This window comes from Haematobia irritans, chromosome 3 (genome assembly GCF_050003625.1).
Source record: "Haematobia irritans isolate KBUSLIRL chromosome 3, ASM5000362v1, whole genome shotgun sequence".
Classification (NCBI taxonomy): domain Eukaryota; kingdom Metazoa; phylum Arthropoda; class Insecta; order Diptera; family Muscidae; genus Haematobia; species Haematobia irritans.
Window position 1 is genome coordinate 17,825,428 of NC_134399.1, and position 18,279 is coordinate 17,843,706.

At 23.4% G+C, this 18,279-nt stretch overlaps 1 protein-coding gene across 2 annotated transcripts in view; it reads right to left on the bottom strand.

Moving 5' to 3' along the window:
• The window catches only part of LOC142230228 (uncharacterized), a 218,566-nt gene that overhangs the window by 139,638 nt on the left and 60,649 nt on the right, over positions 1–18,279 (bottom strand). The window contains exon 2 of one of the 2 annotated variants that reach the window (XM_075300868.1): positions 16,137–17,592. The exons of the other annotated variant lie outside the window; for it this stretch is intronic. Within the exon in view, the coding sequence (XP_075156983.1) occupies positions 16,137–17,278 (1,142 nt within the window). The 5' untranslated portion in view covers positions 17,279–17,592. The remainder of the gene's footprint in view (positions 1–16,136; positions 17,593–18,279) is intronic. 2 annotated transcript variants of the gene reach the window in all.

Here is an 18,279-nt window from a genome sequence, read left to right on the forward strand (position 1 = left end):
CAAAAATAGCGACAAAATTTTCTTTAGAAATAAAATTTTGACAAAATTTTCAATAGAAATAAAATTTTGACAAAATTTTCGATAGAAATAAAATTTTAACAAAATTTTCTACAGAAATAAAATTTTAACAAAAATATCGACAAAATTTTCATAAGATATAAAATGTTGACAACATTTTCTATAGAAATAAAATTTTGACAAAATTTTCGATAGAAATAAAATTTTAACAAAATTTTCTATAGAAATAAAATTTTAACAAAATTTTCTATAGAAATAAAATTTTAACAAAAATATCGACAAAATTTTCTTTAGAAATGAAATTTTGACAAAATTTTCGATAGAAATAAAATTTTGACAAAATTTTCAATAGAAATAAAATTTTAACAAAAATATCGACAAAATTTTCTTAAGATATAAAATTTTGGCAAAATTTTCTATAGAAATAACATTTTGGTAAAATTTTCTATAGAAATAAAATTTTGACAAAATTTTCGATAGAAATAAAAATTTAACAAAATTTTCTATAGAAATAAAATTTTAACAAAAATATCGACAAAATTTTCTTTAGAAATGAAATTTTGACAAAATTTTCGATAGAAATAAAATTTTGACAAAATTTTCAATAGAAATAAAATTTTAACAAAAATATCGACAAAATTTTCTTAAGATATAAAATTTTGGCAAAATTTTCTATAGAAATAACATTTTTGTAAAATTTTCTATAGAAATAAAATTTTGACAAAATTTTCTATAGAAATAAAATTTTGACAAAATTTTCTACAGAAATATAAATTTTCCAAATTTTTTATAGAAATAAAATGTTGACAAAAATTTTAATAGAAATAAAATTTTAACAAAATTTTCTATAGAAATAAAATGTTGTCAAAATTTATAATAGAAATAAAATTTTAACAAAATTTTCTATAGAAATAAAATTTTGCCAAATTTTTTATCGAAATAAAATGTTGACAAAATTTTTAATAGAAATAAAATTTTAACAAAATAGAAAACAAAATTTTAAAAAAAATCTCTATAGAAAACAAAAATTTTGACACAATTATTTTAAATTATAAATTTAATAATTATAATTTAATAATTTTTATAAACAAAATTAAAAATAACAAAGTTTTCACTATTCATAGTTTTGAAGACCTAATCAATATTATCTTATTTTTATTTTTTATGAACATTATTTTTTTCTATATGATATTCATAAATAAATGTGATTGGATTTCATCAAAGAATTTTGAAAATATCATTTTTTGGTGATGAAGTTATTTTTATATATATTTTTTATTATATAAAATAATTTTACCAAAATATTTAACGTTTTTTTCACTATCCTTAAACAAAACCCATTTTTAATTTATCTTTTTATTAATATCATCATTTTTCTTGTATAACATTATTAAAAGTCAACCTATTCAAAAAAAAAGCGACATTTAGTGGCTATTATTTAAAAATTTGCTCATGAATCATTTGGTTTCCTAGAAAAACAAACAAATAGTTTTTTTTAGAATTTTAATTTACTTTTTTCTAATTGCTTTGCAATTTTCTTTTTTTTTTTGCAATGATTATCATCTCTATCCTCATTAGTTCTGGCCTAATTTCTTTTACCTTGAGATTGGGGAGTGTACTTTTTCCTTCCCTCCCAATTATAAGAGATGCGTATTTAAATGATTTTCAAAAACCACCACAACCGTCATCATCATTAGCAGTCCCATCGCTACCATTCATTCGCATGTCAAGGGTTATGTGCGGAAACTGCAATTATTTTTTGTTTTTTTTTTTTTTTTTTTTTTATTGTAGCAATAATTTCGTACTTGTTTTTTAATTGCATTTCAATGATTGTCGTTAATTATAAGTTGGCGAGATGTGTATTTCACTATAAAAAAAACCGGCCAGCTCGTAATTTTGCGTGTTTTAAAAATACACTATTCAAAACTTTTAGAAGGAAGTTGGGAAAAAATATAATTGTACTCTCAACAAAAGTAGGGAGTACAAGCAAAAAAAAATATTTTTTGACGCAATTTCTCACACTCAAACTTTATATTAAAAAGTAGGGAGTACACACAAAAAAATATTTTTTGACGCAATTTCTCACACTCAAACTTTATATTAGAAAAAAAATATTTATTTCATTATTACGAAAATATATGCAGCAATATCACTTTTTTAACTCCTTATTATATATTCGTCGCTATACCCTCTCTTTAGTGTCTAAGAAATTGTAAAAAAAAAAACTCTGCATAATATTACTAACAAAGTATTTTAGCATTTTATTTGATGACTTTTGTTTGTTTCTTCTTTTGATATTTAGCGAAATGCCAACGGATATCCGTTTCTCATAAACTACCTAAATATTCTTAGCAGAACAGAAACAAAAAATTCTTCTTACTTTCCTTCATAGATTTCTTCAAAAGTTTTTTTATGATAACTTTTTGTGCAGTTTTTTTCTTGAATAAATAATTATCAACATTTAGTATACATTAAAGCAAAAGGCTGTTTAAGCTTATCTTTAATACACTCGAATAAAAATTTCAACAAATGTCATGACTCGTGCTCACTGAACAGCATTTGCGGGAAGTTTCAAAACAGCTGGTCCAAAAGAAAAGAAGGCAAAAATAATTTTTTTTACCAATTTTTCTATAGAAAGAAAATTTTGACAAAATTTTCAATAAAAATAAAATTTTGACAAATTTTTCTATAGAAATAAAATTTTGCCAAATTTTTTATAGAAATAAAATGTTGCCAAATAATTTATAAAAATAAAATTTTGACCAATTTTTCTATGGAAATAAAATTTTGACAAAGTTTTCAATAAAAATAAAATTTTGAAAAAATTTTCAATAAACATAAAATTTTGACAAAATCTTCAATAAAAATAAAATTTTAACAAAACGTTCTATAGAAATAAAATTTTGACAAAATTTTCTATAGAAAACAAAATTTAGACAAAATTTTCTATAGAAATAACAGTTTAACAAAACTTTCTATAGCAGTAAAATTTTGACAAAATTTTCTATAGAAATAAAATTTTGACAAAAATTTCCATAGAAATAAAATTTTAACAAAATTTTCTATAAAAAAAATTTTAACACAATTTTCTATAAAAATAAAATGTTGACAATAGTTTCTATTAAAAATACAATTTTGACAAAATTTTCTATAGAAATAAAATTTTGACAAAATTTTCTATAGAAATAAAATTTTGTTGTTGTTTTTTTATTTCAGCTTAAAACCATACATTGACTAAACTACAAGAGTAGCTTAACCAACAGAGGAAAAATTTTGATAAAATTTTTTTATAGAAATAAAATTTTGACAAAATTTTCTATAGAAATAAAATTTTGACAAAAATTTCTATAGAAATAAAATTTTGACAAAATTTTCTATAGAAATAAAATTTTAACAACATTTTCTATAGAAATAAAATTTTAACAAAATTTTCTATAGAAATAAAATTTTAACAAAATTTTCTATAAAAATAAAATTTTAACAAAATTTTCTATAGAAATAAAATTTTAACAAAATTTTCTATAGAAATAAAATTTTGACAAAATTGTCTATGGAAAACAAACTTTTGACAAAATTTTCTATAGCAACAAAATTTTGACAAAAATTTCTATAGAAATAAAATGTCGAGAAAATTTTTTGAAGAAACTAAAATGTCGACACAATTTTCTATAGAAAACAAAATCTTGACAAATTTTTCTATAGAAATAAAATTTTGACAAGATCTTCTATAGAAATGAAATTTTGACAACATTTTCTAAAACAATAAAAATTTTGACAAACTTTTCTATAGAAAACAAAATTTTGACAAAATTTTCTATTGAAAAAAAAATTTCTATAGAAGTTTTTTATGATAACTTTTATGCAGTTTTTTTCTTCAATAAATAATTTTCAACATATAGTACACATTAAAAAAAAGGCAGGCAAGTAAAGAAATGTTTAAACTTATCTTTAATACACTTGAATAAAAATCTTTAGAAATAAAATTTTGGCAAAATTTTCTATAGAAATAAAATTTTGACAAAATTTTCTATAGAAAACAATATTTTGACAAAATGTTCTATAAAAAAAATTTTTTGACACAATTTTCTATAGCAACAACATTTTAATAAAATTGTCAATAGAAATAAATTTTTTATAAAATTTCCAATAAAAAAAAAAACAAATTAATCAAAATTTTCTATAGAAATAAAATTTTGACAAAATTTAAAAATTAAATTCTGATAAAATTTTTTATAGAAATAAAACTTTTACAAAATTTTCGATACAAATAAAATGTTGACAAAATTTTTTATAGAAATAAAATTTTGACAAAATTGTCTATAGAAATAAAATTTTGACACAATTTTCTATAGATATAAAATTTTAACAAAACTTTCTATAGAAACAAAATTTTGATAAAATTTTCTATAGCAACAAAATTTTGACACAATTTTCTATAGAAATAAAATTTTGACAAAAGTTTCTATAGATATAAAATTTTGACAAAATTTTCTATAGCAACAAAATTTTTACAAAATTTCATAAAGAAAACAAAATTTAGCTAAATTTTCTATACAAAACAAAATTTTGACAAAATTTTCTATAGAAAACAAAATTTTCTATAGCAACAAAATTTTGAGAACATTTTAAATAGAAAACAAAATTTTGACAAAATTTTCTATAGAAATAAAATTTTGACAAAATTTTTATAGAAATAAAATGTTGACAAAATTTTCTGTAGAAATATAATTTTGACAAAATTTTCTATAGAAATTAAATTTTACCAAAATTTTCTATAGATATAAAAATTTTGACAAATGTTTCTATCGAAATAAAATTTTGACAAAATTTTCTATAGATATAAAAATTTTGACAAAATTTTCTATAGAAATAAAATTTTGACAAAATTTTCTATAGAGAACAAAATTTTGACAAAATTTTCTATAGAAATAAAGTTTTGCCAAAATTTTCTATAGAAATAAAATTTTGACAAAATTTTCTAAATTTCTAAATTTATTTCGGCATAAGCCGGCTATCAATGTAAAACCTTTTTTCGGAGGGTTCAAGTGTGGTTTTTGTTGGGTTTAATAAACTGCCTGAATTTATTCTGATAATTGGTTGATAGTTTTGCTGCAAGTAGAGGATGCTGATGAGGAATGTGGTAATTCCGAAACGTGCGTCCATCCAACCATCTTGCAGTCTATAGGGCTTTGCCCAAATAAATTTCACAAACATTCTTTTCCTCTGTTGGTTAAGCTACTCTTGTAGTTTAGTCAATGTATGGTTTTAAGCTGAAATAAAAAAAAACAACAAAAATTTTCTAAAGAAATAAAATTTTGACAAAATTTTCTATAGAAATAAAATTTTACCAAAATTTTATATAGATATAAAAATTTTGATAAATGTTTCTATAAAAATAAATTTTTGACAAAATTTTCTATAGAAAACAAAATTTTGACAATATATAAAAATTAAATTTTGACAAATTTTCTATAGAAATAAAATTTTGAAAAATTTAAAAATTAAATTTTGACATTTTTTTCTATAGAAATAAAATTTTGACAAAGATTTCTATAGAATTAAAATTTTGACAAAATTTTCTGTAGAAATAAAATTTTGACAAAACTTCCTAAAAAATAAAATTTTGACAAAATTCTCTATAGAAATAAAATTTTGACAAAATTTTCTATAGAAATAAAATGTTGACAACATTTTCTAAGAAAATAACATTTTCTATAGAAATAAAATTTTGACAAAATGTTCAATAGAGATACAATTTTGAAAACATTTTCTATAAAAAAAAAAATTTGACAAAATTTCTATAGAAATAAAATTTCGACAAAATTTTCTATAGAAAACGAAATTTTAACAAAATTTTCTATAGCAACAAAATTTTGACAAATTTTATATAGAAAACATAATTTGAAGATGGAGGAAGCACGCTCAAAAACAAACCCAGCCAAATACATTCAAATCGATGATTTGAGTTTGGCAAAGGAAAAGAGATATGCTTGCAAATTTGTTTAGGCAGTAGCCGACTATCAAACCCTTTTTCGGAAGGTTCAAGTTTAGTTCACTTTGGGTTGAGTGAATTACCCGAATTTATTCTGATAATTGGTTGATAGTTTTGCTGCAAGTAGAGGATGCTAATGGGGAATGTGGTAATTCCGAAACAGCTGTACATCCATCTTGCAGTCTATAGGGCTTTGCCCAAATAAATTTGACAAGCATACTTTTCCTCTGTTGGTTAAGCTACACTTGGAGTTTAGTCAATGCATGGCTTTAAGCTGAGATCAAAAACAACAATAACGATTGAAGAGAAGCCAACAATAACAAACAAAACGAAATAAAATTTTGACAAAACTTTCTATTAAAAATAAAATTTTGACAAAATCTTCAATAGAAATGAAATTTTGAACATAAAATTAAAAAATTAAAGACATAATGCGCGACATATCAGCCGTCCTGTATTAGTTTTAATATAGAAATAAAATGTTGACAAAATTTTCTATAGGAATAAAATTTTCACAAAATTTTCTATAGTAATAAAATTTTGACAAAACTTTCTATTAGAAATAAAATTTTGACAAAACTTTCTATTAAAAATAAAATTTTGACAAAACTTTCTATAGAAATAAAATTTTTACAAAATTTTCTATAGAAAAAAATATTGACAAAACTTTTCTATAGAAATAAAATTTTGTCAAAATCTTCTATAGAAATGAAATTTTGAACAATAAAATTAAAAAATTAAAGAATATATAAAACACTATATATCTGCCGCCCTGTATTAGTTTTAACAAATACAAAATAAATTTTTATAAAAACAAATGAAAACAAAAAAACTAATTCACTTTGAGCTATCAAGAAATATTGCATGCAAGAGGCATAATCTTTCTCTTCCTCTTCTCTCGACACCCGTCCCTAGAAGAAAATTCCCCTATTTGCTTGACTTGAAATGATAAATGTTCATAGAACACGTAAAATAGATTTTCACTTGAAGATTTCAAGAAAACTTCTATGTGGCCAAACCAATTTTTCCAAGCCACAAACTTTGTGGTTAATTTGAGAGCCCATAAACCTCATTTGCTTGGTGAGAAAGATACGAAGGCCTAGAATTAAAAATGGGAGTAAACTAAGAAACCAGAACTTTTATAAAATCCACAAAATGTAGCAATTTTAATTTGCATTCAAATTGCATTTTCAGTTGTAAGTGTGTTTGAAATGCCATTGTCGTCGATGATGGGAAAGGGATTGCATGTTTGTAGGTCTTGTGGGAAACAAAAGTACTACAGTAATTAGAAATTACAACATGCTCTTGAATCATCATAAACTATGATGAGGATTGTTTGAAATACACAATGTTCTAATTAGTCATCAAGAAAAAACTAAATTGTGGGAAATTATTCGGTTACTAATGAATGTCTTTTCCATGGCCTATGCCAAAATTTGCCTTTTAAGGTGGATATGGATCGATTTTTGTATTTTTGTAACTTTATTGTTCAAAAGTAAAAAATGTCGCAAATAACATAAAATTTTAGAATCACTTTAAATTTGTCCAAATTGCCTACCTTTGGCACAAATAATAGCCTTAGGTTAGGTATCACGGTTACCACAATTGGTAGAATTCTACAAAAAAATTATAGTACTCTTGATGTTTTGGTAGATTTTGCATATTATTCCACTCCCACTAAGGATTACTTCAATTTTCTTTAGAAATCAATAAAATTTAGACAATATTTTCTATAAAAATAAAATTTTGGCAAAATTTTCTCTAGAAATAAAATTTTCACAAAATTTTCTATAGAAATAAAATTTTGGCAAAATTTTCTATAGAAATAAAATGTTAAGAAAGATTTCTATAGAAATAAAATTTTGACAATTGTTTTTATTAAAAATAAAATTTTGACAAAATTTTATATAGAAATAAAATTTTGACAAAATTTTATATAGAAATAAAATTTTGACAAAATTTTGATAAAACTGTCAATATAACAAAAATATTGACAAAATTTTCTATAGAAATAAAATTTTGACAAAATTGTCCATAGAAATAAAATTTTGACAGAATTTTCTATAGAAATAAAATTTTAACAAAATATTCTGTAAAAGTACAATTTTGGCAAAATTTTCTATTAAAAATAAAATTTTGGCAAAATTTTCTATTAAAAATAAAATTTTGCCAAATTTTTCTATGTAAAAAAAAATTTTGACAAAATTTTCTAATAAAAAAAATTTCGACAAAACTTTCTATTAAAAATAAAATCTTGACAAAATTTTCTATAAAAATATAATTTTGGCAAAATTTTCTCTAAAAATATAATTTTGGCAAAATTTTCTATAAAAATATAATTATGGCAAAATTTTCTATAGAAATAAAATTTTGACAAAATGTTCTATAGAAAACAAAATATTAAGGACATTTACTACAGGAATCAAATTTTTGACAAAATTTTCTATGGAAATAAAATTTTGACAAAATGTTCTATAGAAAACAAAATATTAAGGACATTTACTACAGGAATCAAATTTTTGACAAAATTTTCTATGGAAATAAAATTTTGATAAAATTGTCAATAGAAAAAAAAGATATTGACAAAATTTTCTATAGAAATAAAATTTTGACAAAATTGTCCATAGAAATAAAATTTTAACAGAATTTTCTATAGAAATAAAATTTTGACAAAATTTTCTATAAAAGTAAAATTTTGGCAAAATTTTCTATTAAAAACAAAATTTTGCCAAAATTTTCTATGAAAAATAAAATTTTGACAAAATTTCCTAATAAAAATAAAATTTCGACAAAACTTTTTATTAAAAATAAAATTTTGACAAAATTTTCTACAAAAATACAATTTTGGCAAAATTTTCTATAGAAATAAAATTTTGACAAAATGTTCTATAGAAAACAAAATGTTGAGGAAATTTTCTACAGGAATCAAATTTTCGACAAAATTTTCTTAAATAAACTTTTGATAAATTTTTCGATACAAAATGAAATCTTGACAAAATTTTCGATAGAAATAACATTTTGACAAAATTTTCTATAGAAATAAAAAATGTTGAGGAAATTTTCTTCAGAAATCAAATTTTTGACAAAATTTTCTTAAATAAATTTTATCAAAAAATTTTCGATAGAAATAAAATTTTGACAAAATTTTCTATAAAAATAAAATTTTGACATAATTTTCTATAGAAATATAATTTGGACAAAACTTTCTATAGAAAACAAAATGTCGAGAAAATTTTCTACAGGAATAAAATTTTGACAAAATTTTCTATAGCAACAAAATTTTGACAAAATTTTCTATAGCAAAAAAATTTTGACGAAATTTTCTATAGAAATACAATTTTAACAAAATTTTCTAAAGAAATAAAAATTTGATAAAATTTTCCATAGAAATAAAATTTTGAAAAAAATTTCTATAAAAATACAATTTTGGCAAAATTTTCTATAGAAATAAAATTTTGACAAAATTTTCTATAGAAAACAAAATGTTGAGGAAATTTTCTACAGGAATCTAATTATTGACAAAATTTTCTTTAATAAACTTTTGACAAGATTTTAAGATTTTCTTAAATAATCTTTTGACAAAATTTTCTATGGAAATAAAATTTTAGGAAAATTTTCTATAGAAATAAAATTTTGACAAAATTTTCTAATAAAAATAAAATTTTGAAAAACTTTCTATTAAACATAAAATTTTGATAAAATTTTCTATAAAAATACAATTTTGATAAAATTTTCGATAGAAATAAAATTTTGACAAAATTTTCTATAAAAATACAATTTTGGCAAAATTTTCTATAGAAATAAAATTTTGACATAATTTTCTATAGAAATAAAAACTGTTGAGGAAATTTTCTACAGGAATCAAATTTTTGGCAAAATTTTTTTAAATAAACTTTTGATAACATTTTCGATAGAAATACAATTTTAACAAAATTTTCTAAAGAAATAAAATTTTGACAAAATTTTCTATAGAAATAAAATTTTTACAAAATTTTCTATAGAAAACAAAATGTCGAGGAAATTTTCTACAGGAATAAAATTTTGACAAAATTTTCTATAGCAACAAAATTTTGACAAAATTTTCTATAGAAATACAATTTTAACAAAATTTTCTAAAGAAATAAAATTTTGATAGAAATAAAATTTTGAAAAAATTTTCTATAGAGAACAAAATGTCGAGGAAATTTTCTACAGGAATAAAATTTTTAAAAAAAAATTCTATAGAATTAAAATTTTGACAAAATGTTCTATCGAAAAAAATATTGACAAAATTTTCTATAGAAATAAAATTTTGACAAAGTTTTCTAAAGGAATAAAATTTTGACAAAGTTTTCTAAAGAAATAAAATTTTCAAAATATTTTCTATAGAAATAAAAATGTTGACAAAATTTTCTATGGAATAATATTTTGACAAAATTTTCTACAGATATTAAAATTTTGATAAAAAAAATTCTATAGAAATAAAATATTGCAATTTTTTTTTGTATTGTATTGGTAACATTTTCCCAAAATTTTGGTAGATTATTTTTATCTCGAGTAGCAACCGTGCTTGGGTGACAATATATTTATGTCAGTTCAAGACAATTACTTTAAAATTTCTTAATATTCAACTCGTACCACCTAAATCTATTTCCCACTTGACCAAGTTATCCTTGCAAAACAAAAAGCCTTAGAAAGTTATATTTGCTTAGCTCTTCTATTGAAGCCAAAACAGAAAATAACCACAATACAGCTCTACACTTGAATGAATAGATAGGGGTAGGGTCAGTTTTCTCTTCATCTCATTCAGAAGTTTGTTGGCATGTGTACCCAAGTATGTATGTGGTGGAAGAATTGAATATTGTTACTCTTCAATTGCAAACAAACAGCTTTCTATAAAAGGATACTCAAGAGAAAAAAGAAGAAGCAGCCACAAGAACAACAAAAAAACACAAAACTCATTGAATATAAATTCACCTTTAAAATCCAACATCTAAGGCAGCAAAGAATAAATATTCGACCTTGAACTTTTTACCAAGCGTGTGGGTAAAAGAACTATGCAAACACACATATACTCACACATACATGCATATATCTAAGAATATTTTCTCTTCTCTGAGGATATTTGTCTATAAAGATGAGTGTATATATTTACATACCCTCCACCATAGGCGATGGTGGATATATTAACATGGTCTCGTTGTTTGTAATACATTGAACAACAAGATTATGGTGAAATTCTAAAAAAATCACATCATCTCTTTGACCATCCCTACTTCTGAAGTCATGCTGTGTTGGTATAAAAAATTTCTTATAGCAAAGAAATGTTGAGAAAAGTTCCTATAAAAAAGGTGTCACTTTAGGCAGGCCGATTTATATTCAGGCTCTCGTAGACTATTCAGCCCATTGTAAATGGCAAAGAAATGCAATTTTGACCAAATTCCCTACAGCAATAAAAATTTTCTATAGCAAAGAAATTTTGACAAAATTTCCTAAAAAAAAGAAATTTGGACAAAATTTCCGATAACAAAGAAATTTGGACCAAATTTTCTATAAAAATTATATTTTGAGAAAATTGCCTACAGCAAAGAAATTTTGAGAAAATCTCCCATAACAACGAAATTAGAAAAAAAAAAATTCTATAGCAACGAAATTTTAACAAAATTTTCTATAACAACGAAATTTTCAAAAAAAATTCCATAGAAATGAAATTTTGAGATAATTGCCTACATCAAAGAAATTTTAACAAAATTTCCTCTAGCAAAGAAATTTTGATAAAATTTTAGATAGAAATTCAATTTTGATGAAATGTCGTATAGCTACGAAATTTTAAGAAAATTCCTATAAAAAAGAAATTATGAAAAATATTTTTTTATAGCAAAGAAACGTTGACAAAATTTCCTATAGCTAAGAAATTTTGAGGAAATTTTCTATAGCAAAAAAAATTTGAGAAAATTTTCTATAGCAAAAAAAATATTTTTTTTATAGCAAAGAAATTTTTAGAAAATTTCCTATAGAAAAAACATATTGAGAAAATTTCCTATAGCAAAGAAATTTTGAGAACACTTTCTATAGCAAAAAAAAGATTTTTTTTTATAGCAACGACATTTTGACAAAATTTCATCAATCAACGAAATTTTGATCAAATTTCCTACACCAAAGAAATTGTGCAACATTTCCTATAGCAGAGAAATTAAATTTTGAGTAAATTTCCTCATTCAATGAAATTTTGACCAAATTCCCTATATGAAAAAAATTTGCAAAATTTCTTAAGCCAAAGAAATGAAAGTTAGACAAAATTTCTTCAAACATCGAAACTGACAACATCTCCTAGCAAAGAAATTTTGAGAAAATTTCCTATAGCAAAAAATTTTTTACAAAAATTCGTATAGCAAGAAAATGTTAACAAAATTTCCTACAGTAAAGAAATTTTGACAAAATTTTCCATAGAAATGTAATTTGAGAACATTTTCTATAGCACAGAAATGTTGAGAAAATTTCTTATGGCAAAGAAATTTTGAGAAAATTTCCCATAGCAAAAAAGAAAAAATTTATAGCAAATAAATGTTGACAAAATTTCCTATAGCTAAGAAATTTGGAGAAAATTTCCTATAGCCAAGAAATTTTGACAAAATTTCATCAATCAACGAAATTTTAATCAAATTTCCTTCCTATACCAAAGAAATTGTGCAAAATTTCCTATAGCAGAGAAATGAAATTCTGACTAAATTTCCTCAATCAATGAAATTTTGACCAAATTCCCTATAGGAAAAAAATTTTGCAAATTTTCTTAAGGCAAAGAAATAAAATTTCCTCAAACATCGAAACTGACAACATCTCCTAGCAAAGAAATTTTGAGAAAATTTCCTATAGCAAAGAAATTTTGACAAAATTTTCCATAGAAATGTAATTTTGAGAACATTTTCTATAACAAAGAAATGTTGAGAAAATTTCCCATCGAAAAAATTTTTGAGAAAAATTCTTATTTGCTATAGGAAAGAAATTTATACAAAAATTTCATCAATCAAAAAAATTTTGATCCAGTTTTCTATAGCAAAGAAATTTTGCAAAATTTCCAATAGCAACGAAATTAATTTTTGACAAAATTTCCTCAATCAATGAAATTGGTTTAATATAGCAAAGAAATTTTGCCCAATTTCTTAAGGCAAAGAAATGAAATTTAGACAAAATTTCCATCGAAACTGACAACATTTCCTAGCAACGAAATTTTGAGAAAATTTCCTATAGCAAAGAAATTTTGAGAAAATTTCCTATAGCAAAGAAAATTTGAGAAAATTTTCTATAGCAAAAAAAATTGGAGAAAATTTTCTACAGCAAAAAAAATTTTGACAAAATTTCCTTATCAAAGAAATTTTGACAAAATTTCCTTAACAAAGAAATTTTCATAAAATTTCCTATAGCAACGAAATTTTGACAAGATTTTCCTTCAGTAAAGAAATTTTGAAAACATTGTCCTTTAGTAAAGAAATTTTGACAAAATTTTCCTTTAGTAAAGAAATTTTGACAAAATCTCCTATAGCAAAGAAAAATCCTATAACAAAAAAAATTGGCATAATTTTCTATAGAAATGAAATTTTGACACAATTTCCTATAGCAATGCAATTTTGACAAAATTTCCAACTCAAAGAAATTTTGCCAAAATTTCTTATAATAAAGAAATTTTGACAAAATTTCTTATAATAAAGAAATTTTGACAAAATATCCTATAAACATGAAGTTTTGACAAAGTTTCCTATAGCAAAGAAATGTTTAAACAATTTCCTATATCAAAGAAATTTTGAGAAAATTTTCTATGGCAGAGAAAAATTAACAACATTTCCTATAGGAATGAAATTTTGATAAAATTTCCACTAGCAGAGAAACTTTGACAAAATTTTTCATAGAAATGAAATTTTGATAAAATTTCCTAAAGCTCCGAAATTTTGAGAAAATTTTCTATAGCAAAAATTTCCTAAATTTTTTAAAGCAAAAATTTCGTATAGCAAAGAAATTTTTACAAAGGAATGGGTCAAAATACCGCAGAGCCATATTCGTGCAGCATGTGATGGCTACATTGGAGATTTGAAGGCCCACATTCGTACAGAGGTAGTCAATTCAGACAAATCTAAATGTATTCTAAAATTTTATGTTTTTTTCAAACATTTTTTTTTTATTATGTAAATTAAAAAAATATACCCGAATAAAAATAGAGAGATCTAATTTGATACGATTAGATATGAGTAGATCCGAAAAATGGTAAGATCTAATCATATCTAATTAGTATGGATTTAGATCTTATCAGATCTCAATATTGGCCTAGATCTAATGTCTTACATATAAATAGATCTATCCCTATATATAGTTGGATCTGGTGTTTGATCTCGTCATATATAGAATTATATATAATTATATCTAATTTTGTCTCATCATTTCTCGGTAAATCTGCTTAGATCTAAAGTGGCCAATTTCGAGATCTAATCATATCGAATTATATCCCCCAATTTTTACACGGGTAAATATAAAGTTTTACTTTGTTGCATTCTGTATCACCCACCCTATATAGATCTAGCAAAACCATATTTTTTGGTTTTATCCCCGAATTATTTTTTCGATTATTTTCAAAAAACACTTCTAGAACATCTTTCTGGGTGCTCACCTAATATTCTCAGCCCAATCCAATCTTCGGCCTTAAGTTTACTCATTTGTTGTTAACATATGCGTATGTGTGTGTCTATACACAAAAATATTCCCATAGGCCATAGAGAAAGAAATCGAGATTAAGCCATACGGGAGAGAGAGAGTTAAAATAGAAGAATGACAATATGACAAAGTGAGCAAATATTTGTCATCATTACACTGAAAAAGAAAATATAAATTGAGGGCCTACTATCATAAAATTAATTGATTCAACTAATTTTTAATTGAAATGGAAATAATTTCAATAAAAAAATTAATTGATTTAAATTCAGTAATTGTATAGTTTTTCAAATTCATATAGGAGAGAAAGAGAGAGAGAGAGAGAGTTGAAATAAGAGGATGACAATATGATACTGTGAGTAATTGAAAATGTTAGAATCACGGAAATGATGACGGCAATTAGGATTTTATAGATTTCAATTAAAAAATTAAAAGATCCAAATTCAATTACACAGAAAAAATATTTATTAACTTCAATTACATAATGAATTGATTCAGGTAATTTTTAATTGAAATTTAATTGAATTTAATCACAGAAATGACCATTTCAATTACTGAAGTCAATTAAACAATTAATTAATGATTCAATTAAAAATTTAATTAATTCAACTTTTTTGTGACTGTTTGCTTTTACTCTGTTAACTAAAAATTAACAAAAATTATTATCGAATATTTTTTCCAATTCAATTAATACAGAAAAAAAAATATTTTTTGTCACCAATCACAAAATTAATTGATGCCATTTAAAAATTTAATTGATTCAATAAAGGATTTAATTAATTAAATTATTTTTTATGACTGGTTTTTGTTTTGACTAAAAAATTTTTTAATTAATTTTTTAATTGAATATTTTTTTAAAATTCATATGGGAGAGAGAGAGTTAAAATAGGAGGATGACAATATGACAAAAGTGAGCAAATATTTGTCCTTAGTACACAGAAAAAAAATATTGTTTTACTTTATTGACAAAATAATTGATTCTATAAATTTCTATTTGTAAATGTTAGAATAACGGAATTTTATAGATTTCAATTAAAATTTAATCGATCCAAATTCAATTACACAGAAAAAACATTTAATGACTTCAATCACACAATTAATTGATTCAAGTTATTTTTAATTGAAATTGCTACAATCAAGCAATTTATTAAATAATGGGACCAAAGAAATTAATTGACTCAATTAATATTTTTAATTGAATATTTTCCCAATTCAATTAAGAATTTAATTGAAAAATAATAATTTAGTTGAAAAAAAAAATTTTTGGGACCAAACAAATTTATTGACTCAATTAATTTTTTTAATGAATATTTTCCCAATTCAATTAAGATTTTAATTGAAAAATAATAATTAAATTGAAAACAATTTTTTTTGATTTTTTTTAACATCTTGCTGCAAATGCTATTTTCCCCTATGTACTTTTATCGATTATTTAAGAGTTAGTACCAACCTTTCTATGGGATTTTGTAAATCCTTTTCATCCTCCTCCCTTAGAACTGCTAAACCATTAGATGATGTAGCCGATGTGGGTGTTATTGCTGCAGAATTCGTAGATGATTGTAAGGCCATATTGGAAGATGTTGTTGGCGAGGATATTACCACAATGGGTTGTGATTGAATTTCCAAATTTTTTACAGCTATGGAAGAGCTAGAATTTTCTGGAGCAGGATCCATAAAACGATTTTGTTCACTTTTAGTTTTGGACTTTTCATTCTTTGGAGTGGTTAACTCGGATGATTTGACAAGTTTGGTCTTATCTTTGGTTTTCTTAGATTTAGATTTTTTTAAACTATTGATTTGTTGGTCACTGGAAGATGAACTAGACGAGGTGGAGGATGCCGACGAGCAAGCCGATGAAGTATTCGATGATGAGGATACAGATATTTGATATTTTTTCGAGGAGGAAAAACTTCGCCTTATCGATTGTAGACTATGACGTATGAAGGATTCTCGCTTTATAAGCGGTGGCGTTTCAATATCCTCCATGGTTTTGGATTTGCCCACCGGTTTATGGGGATTATCCAAGACAAAAGTCAAAGGTCTTTTACATGAATCGCCTGAAACTTCACATTCCAAAATCACTGCTGGCCTTCTGAGAATATCCTGAAATTCTTCTAAATCCTCTGTCGAGTCATAAGTTGATTTGGATTTTTTCATTTTACTAAGCTTAGAGGATTTTTTCGCTTGCTTTTCGGATTTCTTGGATTTCTCTATGGTTTTATGTTTTTCCTCCTTGGCCACGGGGGAACTCTCTTCATCGTCCACTAATAGGTTGTGAAAAATATCGAATTCATCTCGTTTTTTTGGTATATTCAAAGACTTTGGTCTACGTGTATTGGTCTTATCAATAAAGGAATACGATTTGATGATATATAAATTTGATTTATTTTTCTCCAATTGTTTTATATCACATAATTCACTATCACTGGCATGCTGCATATGTTTCTTCTCATCATCATCAGCATCATCGACATCATGCCTGGATCCTAGGGCCAATGTGGTGGGCAAAGAATGATGGGCTTTATCAAAGCCATAGGCTTTGGGTTCCTCAGTTTCTGGGGAATTTTTTAAGGATTTCTTTTTGCGAGCCATTTTTGGGGTGGTTTTGTTTAAGGGCTGTAGGGATATTTTGATTTTGTTTTTGTTTTCTTATTATATTAAATATTTTTTTGTTTTTATTTAATTGACTATAAACACATTTTTATTGATGACAACATACGACTATTTTTAAATGTGTCACACTTTTGTTGATTTTTCTTTGTGTTCGAAGTTTGAGGTTTTTTTATTAGAAAATATTTGTTGATTTGTTATTTTTTTTTTTTTTTTTTTTTTGAGTGCAATTAATATTTTTTATATATAGAGTTTTTTTTTTGTTTAGTGTGGTGTGCTTTTAAACTTTCTATAACCTAGGAAATAATATTAAAATTTTTTAATAAAATTATGGTGTGGTATTAAACTTTCTACAATTTAAAAACTTTTATAAAATATATTGCAAACATCAATTTTAAATTATTGATGACCTTATTACTACCAGAACTATTGTTGCAAATTTCAAAAAAGGTTGCAAAAAAAGTGTCTTTAAAAATGTTGACAAATTTATTTGAAAAAGTGTCTGATACCAGCGTTATTACTGTAAATTTCCACAAAAAAATGAAGGTGGCAAAAAAAGTGTCATTAAAAAAAGTTGCAAATTTATTGGAAAAAGTGGCCCGCTATTTGATAAAAATTACGAAATATTTCCTTTTGGATTTGTTTCACAGTATACTCTTTGCAAGGTTAGGGAGGTAATCCTGTTTGCCAATTTTGCCTAACATAAATGATCAATTCGAATAAAAATGTTTTGCATACCTTAGGAAGCCAACAAACCATTAAGGTTAGAGTAGAAACGTCCTTGATAAAAAAAAACAAATCTCTGTATGGAAGGTAATCAGCGATACCATTTAGATTTTCCGCAAATAAACAAAATCTCATAAAGTGTCATTCCTAATAAAAATTGGCACAAACAAGTGACACCCAAATTGCCACTCTTTTTTAATTAAGAAAAAATATAAATTTAAATAATTTGTATCATTTTATTTCATTATAAAAAATCG